Source organism: Pinus tabuliformis, chromosome Q (assembly GCF_031772625.1).
Source record: "Pinus tabuliformis cultivar Carrire ecotype Pingquan chromosome Q, CPIR1, whole genome shotgun sequence".
NCBI lineage: Eukaryota > Viridiplantae > Streptophyta > Pinopsida > Pinales > Pinaceae > Pinus > Pinus tabuliformis.
This window is the reverse complement of record NC_142296.1, coordinates 962,691,251-962,706,298: the sequence shown is the minus strand read 5'-3', so window position 1 is coordinate 962,706,298 and position 15,048 is coordinate 962,691,251. Positions and strand designations below refer to the sequence as shown.

Here is a 15,048-nt window from a genome sequence, read left to right as displayed (position 1 = left end):
TAGACGCACACGAAGCTAACGCAACCAAAAACTGCACACTCGCAAACAGTAAGAAACCTCGATTACAGATATTCTAGAGACAGTATTAAAATGTACTAATCCAACTCCATGTAATAAATATGATGTAAATGAAATAGCTATTGCTTATGATGACTGTCAAAGGTTTTATCAACGAATGCATCGATCTTGACTATCCATAATATGGCGTTTGTGACCATTACATGGACACTGCAGAAGCACTTCCTAAATATTAAAAAGTAGGCAAGATATGGGTCATTTCCATTTCTAAAGTAAGACAATTTGGCCTCCTCCGGTTGTCTTTTCCTTCGTTGAACATAAAGAGGATGAGGCCATCGTCAATGTCGCAGACTACTGCGAAGGGTTGAATTTGAAACTGAAGAATGTTTGTTTTCGACCTGTTCAAATATATCGATCGTATATAAAATCCGTCTTTAATAAAACAGTTAATCCTTAGCTTAAAGCATCAGGCCAGAGCTATCAGCGCATCACTGGCAATAAAATAACTGACAATGGGAAACAAGAAATATTGACGATACCAACATTAATAACTAATTTTTTTTATATTTATGTTAAATGTTTGTAAACATTTACAGCAACAATATCGCCCCATACTGGGCTGTAGAGTGCCACTCTGCGCAATCAATGTCTTCGTTGAACTGAGAGAAGCGAGATGCATTTTACAAGTTGAATGAGATGAGGGTGATTCCATTAACTCTTGATGTATCTATCCATGTGTGTAATGGTACATTGAATAGATGATAAATTCATACAACCCCATCTAAATCCACATGATGTAGGCTTAAAGATGGTGAAGCTTGACAATGGTACAGTTGGTCAACATATCCAAATATACAACCTGGTGCTCAACCTCTACTAGTGGCAACTTAGATTGGAATTCCTTCACCAATGAGTTTAAAATAAAATTCTCAACAATATGAATTAAGTTTTCTATGTTGCACAACATGAAAAAGGCAAGCTAAGTTTCTACAAGATTCAATTCTTAACCATTGTGATATAGTATGAAATTTCTCTTCTTACTCCTATATATCTAACATAGCACATTATTTATAGATGCATTGAAATACCAAAAGTACACCACCTGTTAACTTCTTCATTTTGACATTTCGACTGATATTTACTTATCTATATCATATTCACATAGCAGCAATCAGTACACAAAAGCTTTGACACTGCCGAATGGCATGTATATGACCCTTATTTTACACATTACAATAAGATTCCTCTCACTACTACTTACAAATACGCCAAAAAAAAGAACTATTAGGACAAAAATAACACTAATTGCAGTGGAGATAAGAGAGAACATTATATATGCATGTACACACACCATGCAGAAAGTATTAACTCAATTCAATATTGCATTGAATATGGATAGACAGAGACACATTAGACTCGGAAACCCTTCCCACAGTAACATCTAACATTTGATTGTCAGTCAGTCAATCCACTGTTTCTTGCCATGGCCCAAACCACTAGTTCCTTTGGTGCAATCCTTTTTAGGATGAATGGGGTGAAAATTCGGCTCCTTCGGAATGGTAAGCTTTTTTGTTGATCTGTCATATCAAAAGAAGAGAATGTCAGATCAATATTCTAAAACAGACAAACAGTTACTCAATGCAGCATTCAACCGGCATATACATAAATAGAATTTCTGAACATGTCAAATTAGTCCTGAAACAACATACAATAATTAGCTATTGTAGAAAATATAGATTATAGGAAATCAAGGGCATAAACATGGCCATTCATTAAGAGGTCAAAGGACAAATCCAAAGAGAAGATGGACTGCCATCCTATCAACTTTTTTGGAGTTGTTGGGATCTTACTAGTATAGATGATCTCAACAAGGGCAAAGATATATTATTGGTCCTTTGCATTGGGTACAAAAACAATGGATAGATTTTCTAAAAACTAATAGCCAAACAAGGTGTCAACCTATATAGTGCAGCTGGTCATTTGGTGCCCAACCACCATTTTTATTTTCGCCAAGACCTGTGCATGTAGATTCATCACTTCCTACAGTGCATTGTCAAACTAATAAGATTTTATTAAGCTCGAATCAATAGGTGCTTTATTGATGTTGTGTTAACAGAGATAGGATCTGGGTATTAATATATAAATGAACTAAGAACCTTGTTTGCACAAACAACCAATAATGTATCAGAGATTAGGTTGCCTTCTCACACCCTTTCCTTGGGCCCTAGCCACAACAAAAGGAATTAGAGCAATCATAGCCTTTATATGTTTATGGTGTTACTTGGCCTACAATTTATTAGACTTCTGAGTTCAATCTGTCTTTGTAAAGATAAAGATACAGTATTGGGTGCTTTATCTCCAAAAATTGCCTTTTGAAATTGTCCTAGTGGAACTTTCATTTCCAGTATCTTCTTTCTAAATCCTCTGAAATAGCATTTTTTTTATTTTTTTAGGCAAAATCTTCAAATAGGACATGAATTCCATCGATAGCATAGAAATCACGTTTTAGACTAATAGCATAGGGTAACCTTGATTTGGTATTGCATTGTCTAGCTAGGTATTTCTCAAGGTATTGCATTGTCTAGGCCGGTAAAGTGCAAAGTATCTAGTAGGTAGGTTATCCATGTTACTCAATCTCAGTTGTTAAAGGCTACTGTTAAGATAAATCAGGGTAAACCTCTTGATTAATGCATTTGAAGAGGTTTCTCTTGATGTTTGATATGGGGCACTCAGATCACCCCATTTTTTTGGCAAGTCCTATAAAAGGTGTCAACCCATATAGTGTGGTTGGTTGGTTAGTTTCAATCATGGGGATTCATCAATTCCTTCAGCACACTGTCAAAACTAAAAAGGTTTTCTAAAGGCCTAATCAATAGGTGCTTTGTTGATTGTATGCTAACAAAGATAAAAATCAACTAAGAACCTTCTTTACCGAAACAACCACTAATGTGTGTAGTTAATGGTGAGATGACAACCTTGCTGAAAATATCAAATACAAAGTCATACTCTCGTGTCCTTTCCACAACAAAGAAATTTAATGCATTAATAGATTCCATAAGTTCATGGTGTTACTTGGTCTACAATTTATCTCAGATCAATTTGTCTTTGAAAAGGTATTATATCTCCAAAAATTGTCTTTTGAAATTGTTATAGTTTGAAAGGTATTTTCAAAATTCATTTTCACTATTTTTCTTTCACTATCACCTCTGAAAAACCTTTTTCTTCTTTTTTGTAAGAAGGCAGCAAGCTATTCAAACATGACACAAATTCCATTGATAACATAGAAATCATGTTGTAGACTAACAACACCGGGTGGTCTTGATTTGGTATTGCATTATCTACGTAAGTATTTCCCAAGGCGATAGATTGTCTAGGTAGGTAAAGTGAAACTTATTGCAATGTCTGGCAGGTGGGTGATCTGATCTATGAAGTCTCATGTGACATGATCTGCGTTGGGGTGAAGGCTATTGCTTTGACCTTTAACAATGAAATTGCAAATTCACTAGCTAGATAAAGCTCGGCTTATATAGAAAAGATAACAGCCAAAGTTGCAAAAGTTTCACCTTGTCATTTTACACACCTTGTCATTTTACACAAACAGCTGGCATTAATTAGTAATTTTTGAAGCTGAGGAATGGATTAAAAGGAAATTCAAATGGAGTAGGATCAACTGCCAATTTTTCGGCCCTTTCCCAAATGCTGAATCAAGCATCTACGGAAATTTTGGAGCTCAAACCCAGAAATTATGATTTTGTATTTCTATAATGGCCAATATGCATGCTGAGACTGCACAATGTCGATCCCTGAGGGAATATCAATGGTTCTGAATCAATGTCTTGTTGCAGCACCCAATTTCAGCATGTTTTAAGCAGGATTTTGATTGCCAGATTCCAGTAATGCCTCTCATCATAGAAAGGCCAAAATGTTAGCTCGTTATCCTACTCCAATTCAAAATACCTGAGAGGAGGCTAACAATTAATGTTATCCAATTTTTCAAACATTAGTATACCCAAAGAGAGGATGATGTACTGCCACCCTATCAACTTTTTTAAGAGCTGCTGGGATCTTACTGGTGCATATCATCTCAACAGTGGCAAAGATAGATCACTGGTACTTTGCATTGGGTGCAAATACAAATGGATAGATTTTCTAGAAACTAATCCCTTGAGCATAGTAATTCCTTTGAACATCCAAATTTGGGACTTTTGAAATATTTTATAGGCGTTTGGTCATGAAATTCAGAATACTAGGAATAACTACAAAATCCTTCAACCTTTGGGATGAACAATGGTATAGATTTTCTAGAAACTAATCCCTTGAGCATAGGAATTCCTTTGAACATCCAAATTTGGCACTTTTGAAATGTTTTATAGGCATTTGGTCATGAAATTCAGAATACTAGGAATAACTACAAAATCCTTCAACCTTTGGGATGAACAATGGTATAACTGTATAACATGTCTGACAGACGCTTGGTAGAAAATTTTGGTTACAATAAATTGCCTGTACCATAGAGCTCACACTAAATCTAATGAGCACTCCTTTAAATTAGATGCATGTATCATATTGTAATCAGTTATATATTCAGAATTGACTTTGGCTGGTACGTTGCAACATCATTTTTTTCCAAGATAACATATACAAACAATACCACCCATTTCCCCTTAATTCCATCCTTTTTTATGAACTACATCAGTAAATCAGCTTATCTGGACTATTTAATTGAATTTTTTTCTACAACATAAAAAAGAGAATTAAACAGTGCAGTATAGAAAGACCTTTGAGGTTTGAAAGGTTGTCCAAAGAATGGCATCTTAATTGCATGGTGCACTGTCTTGACTAAAGCATTTTTCACTTCTTCATTATCTTCCAACTGCACATGCTAAGAAAATTGTGAATACTTTACAGTCACGATAATCGAATAAATGCAACGTCAAAAAATAGAAACAGAGAACGCTCACAGGTCTTGCCTTCACAGATTTCGGAACTTCGATCTGCTTGGGTTTCACTATATTCTACAATCAAGAAAAAGGCACCATATGAAATCTGGAGTCAATAAAAACCTTACAGGATGAAGTGCACAAACACAAGTTCAAATAAAGCACTCACCGTTTTATCTTTGTCAGGTTTCAATGATTTTGTCTGTACAATAGCTTCTGATTTATCTTTCTTGGGTTTTGATGGTTCAAGCCGTGGATACTTACCCTTATGCTAAAAAGACAAATGCAGTAATATCAGCAACTTCTAGTCCTTATAGAACATATCTTGAAGCCATTCCTAACATATCTTGAATCTAACAGAGGAAACCATACCTTTGTTTTGTTCACACTAGTAATAGAAGAAACTGAGAAAACTGGTAAGCTTCCCTTATCAGCTATTGACTCCTCCGTCTTTTTGGTCACACTTGCTTCCTTGGCTCTTCTTTCCTGCAAGAAAACCCATATAAATTCTATGTATTCCACACCAAACAACTAAAAGTTTCCAAATTGGATTTTTTATTTAACAATTTCATTTTTCTTGACTTGAATGCAATCAAAATGAACTGTTTGTTACCGCAGTCCTCAGTCTAAAAGGCTTAGGGCAGGTAGTTTTAGGCTTCTTATGTTTCACTACATGAAGCACAGATGTCCCATTATCTTGAGATATTTGAGGCGCCAAGCTATTGGAGTTGAGCTGTTGGCAAGAAATATATGAATTTCAGACATTCATAGGAAGCATAAAACCACAGCTACCAATGTACACTGTTTACTTCAAAATATCAATTACTAAAAACACGGTAACTGCAAGAACTAAGAAACTAACCATGACAGAACTCTGACAACCTTCGTCCTGACAGAGCTCCCCCTTTGAACAGTTTATCTTTGAATTCATATCACTACTAGTCCTGTGAAAGATCCTCGAAAGGTTATGTAAGAGATTATCTTTTAACCAAAAAGGAAGACCACTTATATAAAATAAGAAACTATTTAAAATAGTTAACTCACCGTTTCTTTCCTTTTGCAGAAGTAAAGAGGTCCCTCTCGCCAGATTCACCACCCATGTGTTCATGCTCAGGTGACTGAGAAGGATCTTCACTGCCCATCTCTTTGTGCCTAGGCGTTCTTATACAGTTAGTTGTGGTACAAGTTTCAGAATCCAATCCCAGAATGCTGCCTCTGTCTGCTGTTGCATCAGCTGCAATATTTACTGTGCAACTGCAAAATGCAATAGGCATAATATTCTCTTGAGGCATTGTATCTGACGAACTTCGTTTTGAGCAGGTCTCTTCAGATCCTAGACAACGAGCATAATTCATATCAACATATTTAGTTTCATTGTTTGCTTTTGATTGAGGAATTTGAAGATTTTCACGGCAGTCTGATGCCATATCAGAATCAGCCTCACTGTTTGAATATTTGGACACAAGAAAGTGAGAAGTCTTAAATTCTGATTGAGGAATAGAAGAAATTTCATTATGATCTGGTCCAATATCTGAACGGAAGATTACACCATTGGAACCTTCAAACTGAAGAGAATTTGGTTCCTTGGGAGTTTCTACCTGGCATGCAGAACCCTCAAAATCAGTATTCTTGTCTTCATTTTCTCTTGAATGAGAAGAGAGGTTTCCAGGTTCTCTATAGCCAGGTTCTGAATCAGACTCAAACTGATCTTTATTTGTTTTATTTTCTGTGGCTTGATTATTACACGCATCAAAATGTATCAGAATTCCAGTAGATCTCTTTTCTATGCCTCTCTCCTCAGAATCTGCTCCAGAAAAAAGCTGAAAGTTAGTTGTACTTTCTATAGATCCTCTGTTCCCACCAGCATAATCTGTCAGAAATTCATTTGGCCTTTCTACAATTCTATTATCAGGTTCTGTATAACATTCCATTTTCAAGATTTCATCTGCTTTCCTTTCTACATTTCTAATGTCACATTCTGCTTCAGAAACAACCTGAACTTCAATAGCAGTTTCACCTATGGCTCCTTTGTCCTCAACATTAGAAACCACCAGAGCTTCACTTGATCTTTTTTCTAAATTTGTTGTACCTGGTTGCCCATGAATATCCTTTTGAGCATCATTTTGTCCATCTTCACAAACTGCAATTTCAACTTCTTCAGAATTACTTTTCATGTCACTTTCACCCTCTTTAAGCAAAGACTCAAAGCATTGCTGTAACGTCTCAAAGATATCATTTGGCATAACTGTTTCATCTTGCTCAAAAATGGGCTTATCTATATTGGAACTCTTAGCTTCTTTATTTTTGTTTGTCTGATTCACTCTTGATCTCCAATGCTGGTCACAAATAGCAACCTGATCTTCCACTCCAGATTCACACTCCTCAGTTTCTATAAGATTATTTTTTGTTCCTACACTTTCAGTCTGTTCATGATTGATTGACATTGGATCTTTCATTAATCCTCCTACCTCAGAAATATCTTTTATGTAGAAGCTGCTGTCTCTGTTCTTCTCTAGGCCATTTCCTAACACATCAAAACCACAGATTTCGACATCTTCCGTGACCAATTTACTGTCTTGCTGTTCCTCACCTTTAATTGGAACAGATACATTTATTTGAAATGTCTGAAAATTTTCTTCAAGATTACTCTTTTCAGACAAATATTTAACCAAAGTTTCAGCAGAATTATTCTCTGTAGATATTTTGACCTTGTTCTGTTCCAAATCCAATGTCTGTGCACCAGTCCCTGGAATATTTTCATTCTCAATATCTTGCTCGGAGAAAAGAGCCCTTCTATGTGAGGAAGGAGGGTGTCTCAGTAAACTTCTAGAATCCTTTGTCTTTGAAGAGCTTGGAGCATCTCCTTTCGGTTTAGTATGACACCTTAATGATATAGTCTCAGTAGCTTGATTAGGCTGGAGACTCCGAGCAGAAAGATACTTCTTAGTAGGCACACTTGCAGGTGAAGAATAGTTGGGATCATTTGCAGCACACCTTGATGATCTACAGAAATGACCTGGTACATGATTTATCTCCCCACTTATCTCAAGCTTCTTCAGGTCCGCACAGACTTTTGTTAATGGTGTAATATCTGTTGAAGGAGATTTTTCCATTACTTTTCTTGGAGTCTGGAAAGTCATAGACTTCACCACTGTTGTTCTACTTCTTGTTGCATTCATAGATGTAGCAGTATTTGACGCCTTTGCTGAACTTTGGATACTTCGGAAGGGTTCTGCTTTCACAGAGCATTTCTTTATCCGAGGCGTTGAGAAAGCTCCCGTGAGTTTTGTTATTTGATTATTTCCATGCTTTCGATTTGAATGGATTGCATTAGCTGCAGCATCATCCATCGCTGTTCCTGTAAAAACATGTGGCTGGGAATTTTGAGAAGCTTCCATGTCATCTGCACTATTGGATAACCGTTTTGGAGTTGAGAAACCTTCAGCATCATCAGTAACATCTATTTTCATTTTCAAAGCTAGGTCTGCAATGTTATTTGCTGGCATTGAATTTGGGTTCTCATTCTCCAAACACTGCTTTTGTCTAATTTTACCAGCAGACATAAAATAAGGTTTAACTTTCCCTGGTGTCTTGTCCTTTCCCTTTAATGTTGGGGCAGATAGCGAAGCTCTTCTTGCTTTGCTTCTAATAATAACAAACAAACAGAGAGAAAAATTCAATCACAGGACTTCACTTCTAAATCATAGTTGATGGGGATAGTGCAAATGTTCATAAGCTCACCTCGATTTCTTCTCTGTCGCTGGCAATCTTGTCATGTTGTGAATAACAGATTTGGATCCTTGAAACTGCATATATGAAGCACAAACCACAATTAATCCAGTTGAATCAAATAGCAAGTAGAATGGACCACTATATAAATGGAACCAAACACAACCTTCAGCAAGTACGAATGATGAGATGTCTGCTCAAAAGTTGTCTCGTGCTGCTGATCACATCCTGAATCAGAACATAACACAAGCTACGGTTTAGCATATGACAATTTTTTTGGACACATTCATATCTCAGTGCATATTTGACAGCACGCTGAAACATACAACATGATTGAGAAGACTACAGTAAGTGCCTGACAAGCTAAATTTTGACTGCAGAACATCAGTCTAAATAAATTTCAAATCAAATGGATAAACCACATTAAAAAATCAGTCCCCAAACATCCAGAAATTACAAAACCAATCGACCAACATCTATTAATCCATTCAATAAAACAATAGAAGCAAAGTAATAGGATGACAAACATTTGATGGTGGCATTACTCGGTTTGCATCAGACATCTAAGATCACTCATTTCATTCAATCAAAAACCTGGAGACAACGCAGAGAACCCACTTCCATGCCAAATATGATACCCAACAACCATTCTTCACACAGTCAAGATCAAGACCCTTCAAACCACAATCTATCTGATCATACAACCAACCCACTGCACAAATTTGCCTGGGCGTGATGTTTCCTCTGCTATAACGTTCTCCAGAGACTCTGGTTATAGTTATACATATCGTTATCAGAGGTCCGCCAATGCATTTCCAGTCGAAAACCTATAACTATTACATTTATGGGCAGATCCCTATCCCTCTGTGTCAGGATAGGATGTCCATTCTCATCCTAGAAGGACTCTTTAAGGAACGTTATGAAGAATATGGTGATCTGAACCCATTGACGCATGACTTAGATGATTAGCTGTCCGATAAACTAATAATCCCCAATATACTCTAATCTACTTTTACAGTTAGTCAAACCTATTTATTGGAAACTTCATGTAAAATAAATCTGGTATATTCATATAGTTCAAACTTTGCTCTAAAACTGTTTCTGTTGAGTTAAGAGCTCTGGATTTAACAGTTTGGTGCTCTAAAATTGTTTCTGTTCAGTTAAGAGCTCTGGATTTAAGAGTTTGGATTTAAGAGTTTGGTTAAGAGTATGTTTTTTTATAGGAATTTAGGAAACAGAATTTAGGAAATAGATTAAGATTTAAGAGCGGTTTTTTAGGATTTTAGGAAACAGGTTAACAGCTCAGTATTTACAGGCATTTCATAGGAATGTAATCTGTCTTTGATGATTTACAAGTAATTTTAGGTGATGTGGTTTTCCTTGAATAATATTGATGAATCAACTTACATTTATTAATAAGAACAAGTGATAGTTATCTCAAAATAATAATGATAAATGAAGCTGTATTTGCTAATAACAATAATTAATGCAGCTAATTTGAAAATTGTGATAAGTTTCCCACTATATAAAAAAACTCAACTTATAAACTATTAATTTAAAAACCGAAATGACTTAAACCTATCCAATGTAGGAAAAACTCCTCGTAGATTTTAGTAGTACTAGGATTGGAGGGTTCCGATTAAGATTAACATTATCCTTACGAAATAGAAACTGTAATATGATGAGAATAGCATCCCATCCCATTCTGACCAAAAGAAAGTAAAGGTATGATATTTACGGACCTGCCATCTCTAGTCAGCATTTGTATTAATGCATACTAACTAGTATAAAGGAACCTAAATGTGAAATCCCAATGAATGAATCGAGGAATGAGTCATACCAGCTTGAATACAAAACCAAGCCCTGTCATCAGGCTCTTCTGCACTATCGGGCGCAGTGAAGTCAATCCATTTGGGAGCTCGAATGCTCTCATAGAATTCCTCCTTCTGAAAGTCGAGAGATTCTTCCTTCCAACTCGCTTGAAAACCCTCCATGTTGCTCTGTAACTATCTTTCAGTGTCTCTTTAAATCCCTCCGAACAAAAGAAACCTCTCAATGCTTCAAATCCAAACCCCACATAATCGCAATTGCTATTGCAGATTCCCCAAATCGAGCCATATTAACACGCCCTCTGCCTCTCCCCCCCATCACATCAAATGTGATGCGCTATGTCTCTCTGAATAATGAATAATAATCGATCTATCTGGACGGACGGTCCAGATGGACCGGTCGAACTACACACACATTTTTCTTCCCAGAAAATCGCTTTGCCAGGGAGCCCAAACGAGCCTCGCCCCTTTTGAGCCCTTTCATATTTTATTTTCTTAATGTGATCATTTGATTCGTACCGGCACAGGATTCGGCTTAAATAAGATTAGTTTGAATTTGGTCCGTTGGATATCACGGCCAGTGGGTATCCTAGAAATTTGCAGCATACGATCCGGAGAGCCGTTGGAGCCGCGGACTGAACTGTAACCACTACCCCTGGGTCCACCGCCAGGTAATATAATCTCACCCACAAGCCGGAGAATTCTTTGATTAACTGCCACTAGGACCTACTTAATGATCAGGGTTTTACTTTGCTCTTTACAAAGCGTTTAATTTTTACTACATTGGTAGTCATTTCCAAAAATGGAGACATTTAACTTTTTCGTTAAGTTTATATTTAAAAAAATAAAATTAAAGTTTTCATCCATTACTTCCTCGAATCTTTTCTATTATATTTAGTGAAAACTTAAATAGAGGTTTGACTTAATAATTATTTTATTTTGCTAAGAGGTGTATTCGAATAGGATGTGTAAGTTTGTTCATTTTTTATTCATAAATTTGATATTTGTTTCTTTGAAATAAAAATAAATTATATTTTAAATAGAAAAATAATATCAACTATTATATATATATATATATATATATATATATATTTTCTTATGGTTAAAATGTTTATTTGGTTCTATATACTTGGTATAGCATTCAAAAATATAATTTAAATAATGAAAAATTACACATTATATTTGCACTCTAAAGAAGTTTGCACGTGAAGAAATTTGATCCCTCTCGACTCATGTTAGATCATTATTTAACACGGATCTATACTAGTTTTTAATTTAAATTCAAAAAAAGGTTATTTAACATGGATCTATACTGGTTTTTAATTTAAATTCAAAAAAATATGTACTTATATATAGAGATTTAATCTTTATAATATTTAGTAAATTAAAGATTAATATAGATATAAATTGTTATAATAATAATAATAATATCTATTTTTAAGGTCACAGCCAAGCTAGACACCAAATTGGTGTATGAGACCTCCTTGTTTGTGGGACAAGGGACCCACCTCCGCGCAGCGATTTGACTGCTAAGTCTACGAAGGCATACATACTCTACCCCACTCTGGTTTTGAACCTGTGACCTTTTACAAGGAAACACATGCTCTTAACCATTAGGCCCACTCAAGCTGTATATAAGTAATTATAGTGGGAGATGTATCTAAGAGTCTAAATGGTTGGTTTAAAAGGTCATGAGTCAAACATGAGATTTTTTTTATTTCCTATAAAAAGTTGGGAAGTTGAGGGGTTCAACTCTTTCCATCCCTCATAGTATACTTCAATATAATGCTAGTATCTACAACCAAAACAATGATTCTCAATTCAAATAAGTAGAAGTAATGCAATTTATTAAAAATTGCTATTATTAAAAATGTCAACTAGAAATTAAGGATATGTGTCTAGAGAAAAAGAACAAGGCATATAAGGAGAAATCAAGGCATTTGAACTTCATATGTTAAGCTCTTAAATGAAATATTCCTCTAAATTAATTTAGAATAAGAAATAAAGCACAACTTGTGATGGGAGGCATGGGAGGTGTCTTTTTTTTCGTCAAGCTAGGTCAAGTACAGGTTCATTCACGCCAAAGGTTTAAGGTTCCAACAGATTCGGGGGACTATATCTAGGGTAAAAAAAATTATATCTCAATGTATTTGCCCCGTGATAACCTTATTCTAGTAGCCATCTTTAATTGATAAAGGGACGATATTCCAAGTGGCACATGATCAGTGGTTTCTTTTCCTTTGTCTCAATCTTCTCTATCGGCATTTCCCTTACTTAGTTGTGATCATTACTCAAATTTATCTTTTGGGGCTTCTCAAGTGCCGGTATGGAGGAGGAACCATTGGATTACAATCTAGACCCTCCACGTAGCGCCTCTATTTCTACAACCCAAGCAAATTTAATTTGTGAGGTTTCAATCATGATGATCTCTTATCAGGCATCTCCATTTGCTATGCCACCTTTGCATGAGGCAAACTTCACTCACGACACGCAAGCTCCAAACGTTTCATTCTCTCCATCGACTTAAACATGCACTACGACCTCCAATCCTGAAGCTCCTCGGACTGCAAATGTTGATTTTGGGTTCGGAGCTAAAAAGAAGTTTCCCATTAAGTTGTGTTGGGATAAAGTAAAGATGGTTGTGGTGGACGATATTCCCTTATCTAATATCCACATTTTACTGGAAAAATTAGTCGTCGGTCACTTCATAGTGAAGGTGGTAATCCCTTTACCTTGGAGAGATGGGTAAATTCTCATTGGATCCCCTTCCTGGGTTATGTGCTTAAATTTCAAGCCATGATCAAGGGATGGTTTTGTGCAATTTTAAATTCTTCTGGGGAGGTTGAAAATATCCTAGCTAGGGACTGGTTGTGGGATCTGTTTGGCTTGTCTACACAACATTAGCATTTTGATTTTGATGTGGACCGACTACCTTTGTGTACCCAAAAAGTATAAGTGTTGTTACCCGGACTACCTTTTATTTTTTGGAATTGTCGAATTTTGCAGGAAATGGGAAACAAGACCAGTCATTTGGTTTGTGTGGAGGATGAATGCTTCATGAAACCCGATCGAAGGGTGGGTTGGTTGTAGCTTGAAGTTGATTTAAAAGGTGGTTTATTGGAGGACATCAAATCGAGTTTTCAAGGCTGAACATGGTCCCAAAATATTGACTATTAGAGGATGTCTTTTAGGTGTTATGCCTACACAAGGTAGGACACTTGGTGGATTCATGCCCTTCTTCTATTCGAGCAAAAAAAATTACTCTCCCTAAAAAACAATGGGTAAAAAAGTCCTCCTCGGTTCCTTCACAGTAAATGCATACGAAGGGTGGTGAAGTAGCAGATGAGAATAGACCTCTTATTCAGGAAGGTGATAGCTTGCATGTTGGAGATTCTCCTCCAAAAACATTTGAGGAACTCACTCTGTATATGTCTAGTCATGCCCCCCCTTGCATGTAGTCGTCGATTATTGAGGATTTTAGTAAAGAAGTAACCCTATCATAAAAAGATAATGAACCTGTAAAATCCTATAAGGAAGTAGTTGTTTTCCTACAAAAAAAACTCAGTTGGACATCTTTTAGGTTCTCCTTAAGAGCCATTCTCCTCCTTCGACATCGAGTGTAACAACCCTGGTCAAATTTCATTTAAATAAAGTTAATAAAGGAAAAATTAGACCATGGTCATGGGACATGTATTCCAAGTTGAATGTTGGGAAAAACATCCTAGTGTGGGTGTTCATTTGGTTTATTATGGCTAAAGGAAATTGGCAAAGGATTTTGAAAGGAAAAATGGCATTTTTGGTATATTATTTATGAAAATAATGGAAACTATGAGAAAAAGAAGGTGAAAGGCCATAGGTTGCATGTGAGGAGGAAAATGAAAGAAAATATTGGAAAATGAAGAAAACAGAGGCCTCATTGATAAAAAGGTTTCTGAGGATCAGTAGGTAGATTTGCTAGTGTTACCTTTTTGTTAGTTCAGTTTTGGAGCTCTCTCTCTATTCTCTCTCACACACTCTTGGACAATTGAGTTTCCCTGGAGCACTTTAGCATTAGATAAGGAAAGCAAAGGAAGGACCAAGAAGGCAAAGGGAAGCAAAGATCAAGCAAGGAAGAGCAGCAACAAGCAACTACATTGGGATTATTTGCAAGTATCAATTTGCATGTGTGATTTCCTTGCTAGTTTAGGCATGCATGGTAGATGCATGTGTGGTTTTGGTTCTCTTGTTGTCATTGGCATGGGTTTTGCCAGGTGTGACAGTGTTCTTCAACCTTGCCTTTCCATTTCCGGATAGGCATTGTGTGGTGGGTTCTCTTGTATTTGGTTGAGCTGGATTGTCGGATAGTTTTGAAACTATTTGAGGTGGTCTCTAAAAGAAAGAACACAAGGCCTAGGAATCCCTGTACCGAAGAAGGTGGGATTGCGGTAAAGCCGGATTTTGTGTGCCTTGGTAGACCTAGGAATCCTTGACAAGTGAATGGCGGGATATATGGTAAAGTCTAGAGGTGTGTGCCCTCGATCAGACCTAGGAAT

General features: G+C 36.3%; 1 protein-coding gene across 3 annotated transcripts; it reads right to left on the bottom strand.

Annotated features, from left to right (window-relative positions):
* Positions 1-1,136: 1,136 nt before the first annotated feature.
* LOC149222682 (uncharacterized) lies at positions 1,137-11,046 on the bottom strand. Of its 3 annotated transcripts, none has more exons than XM_089385576.1 (11): positions 10,528-11,046; positions 8,854-8,915; positions 8,700-8,764; positions 6,003-8,603; positions 5,821-5,902; positions 5,572-5,691; positions 5,331-5,444; positions 5,128-5,229; positions 4,980-5,033; positions 4,797-4,900; positions 1,137-1,595 (listed from the first exon to the last, which is right to left on the bottom strand). In XM_089385576.1, exons 1-11 carry the CDS (start codon positions 10,679-10,681, stop codon positions 1,478-1,480), a joined length of 3,576 nt encoding a protein of 1,191 aa, XP_089241702.1. In that variant the 5' UTR covers positions 10,682-11,046; the 3' UTR covers positions 1,137-1,477. The 3 variants fall into 3 exon arrangements, with proteins under 3 accessions (XP_089241702.1, XP_089241703.1, XP_089241704.1); XM_089385577.1 differs by having other exon boundaries at positions 4,797-4,891; positions 10,528-11,045; XM_089385578.1 differs by having other exon boundaries at positions 4,797-4,891; positions 4,989-5,033; positions 10,528-11,045.
* Between the last annotated feature and the right edge of the window lie 4,002 nt (positions 11,047-15,048).

Coding starts and splice junctions, on each gene's coding strand:
- LOC149222682 (XM_089385576.1), bottom strand. CDS start 10,681: ATGGAGGGTTTTCAAGCGAGTTGGAAGGAAGAATCTCTCGACTTTCAG. Junction 5,692..5,820: donor GTTGTCAGAGTTCTGTCATG/GTTAGTTTCTTA, acceptor TCTTGCCAACAG/CTCAACTCCAATAGCTTGGC. Junction 5,034..5,127: donor AACCTGACAAAGATAAAACG/GTGAGTGCTTTA, acceptor TCTTGATTGTAG/AATATAGTGAAACCCAAGCA.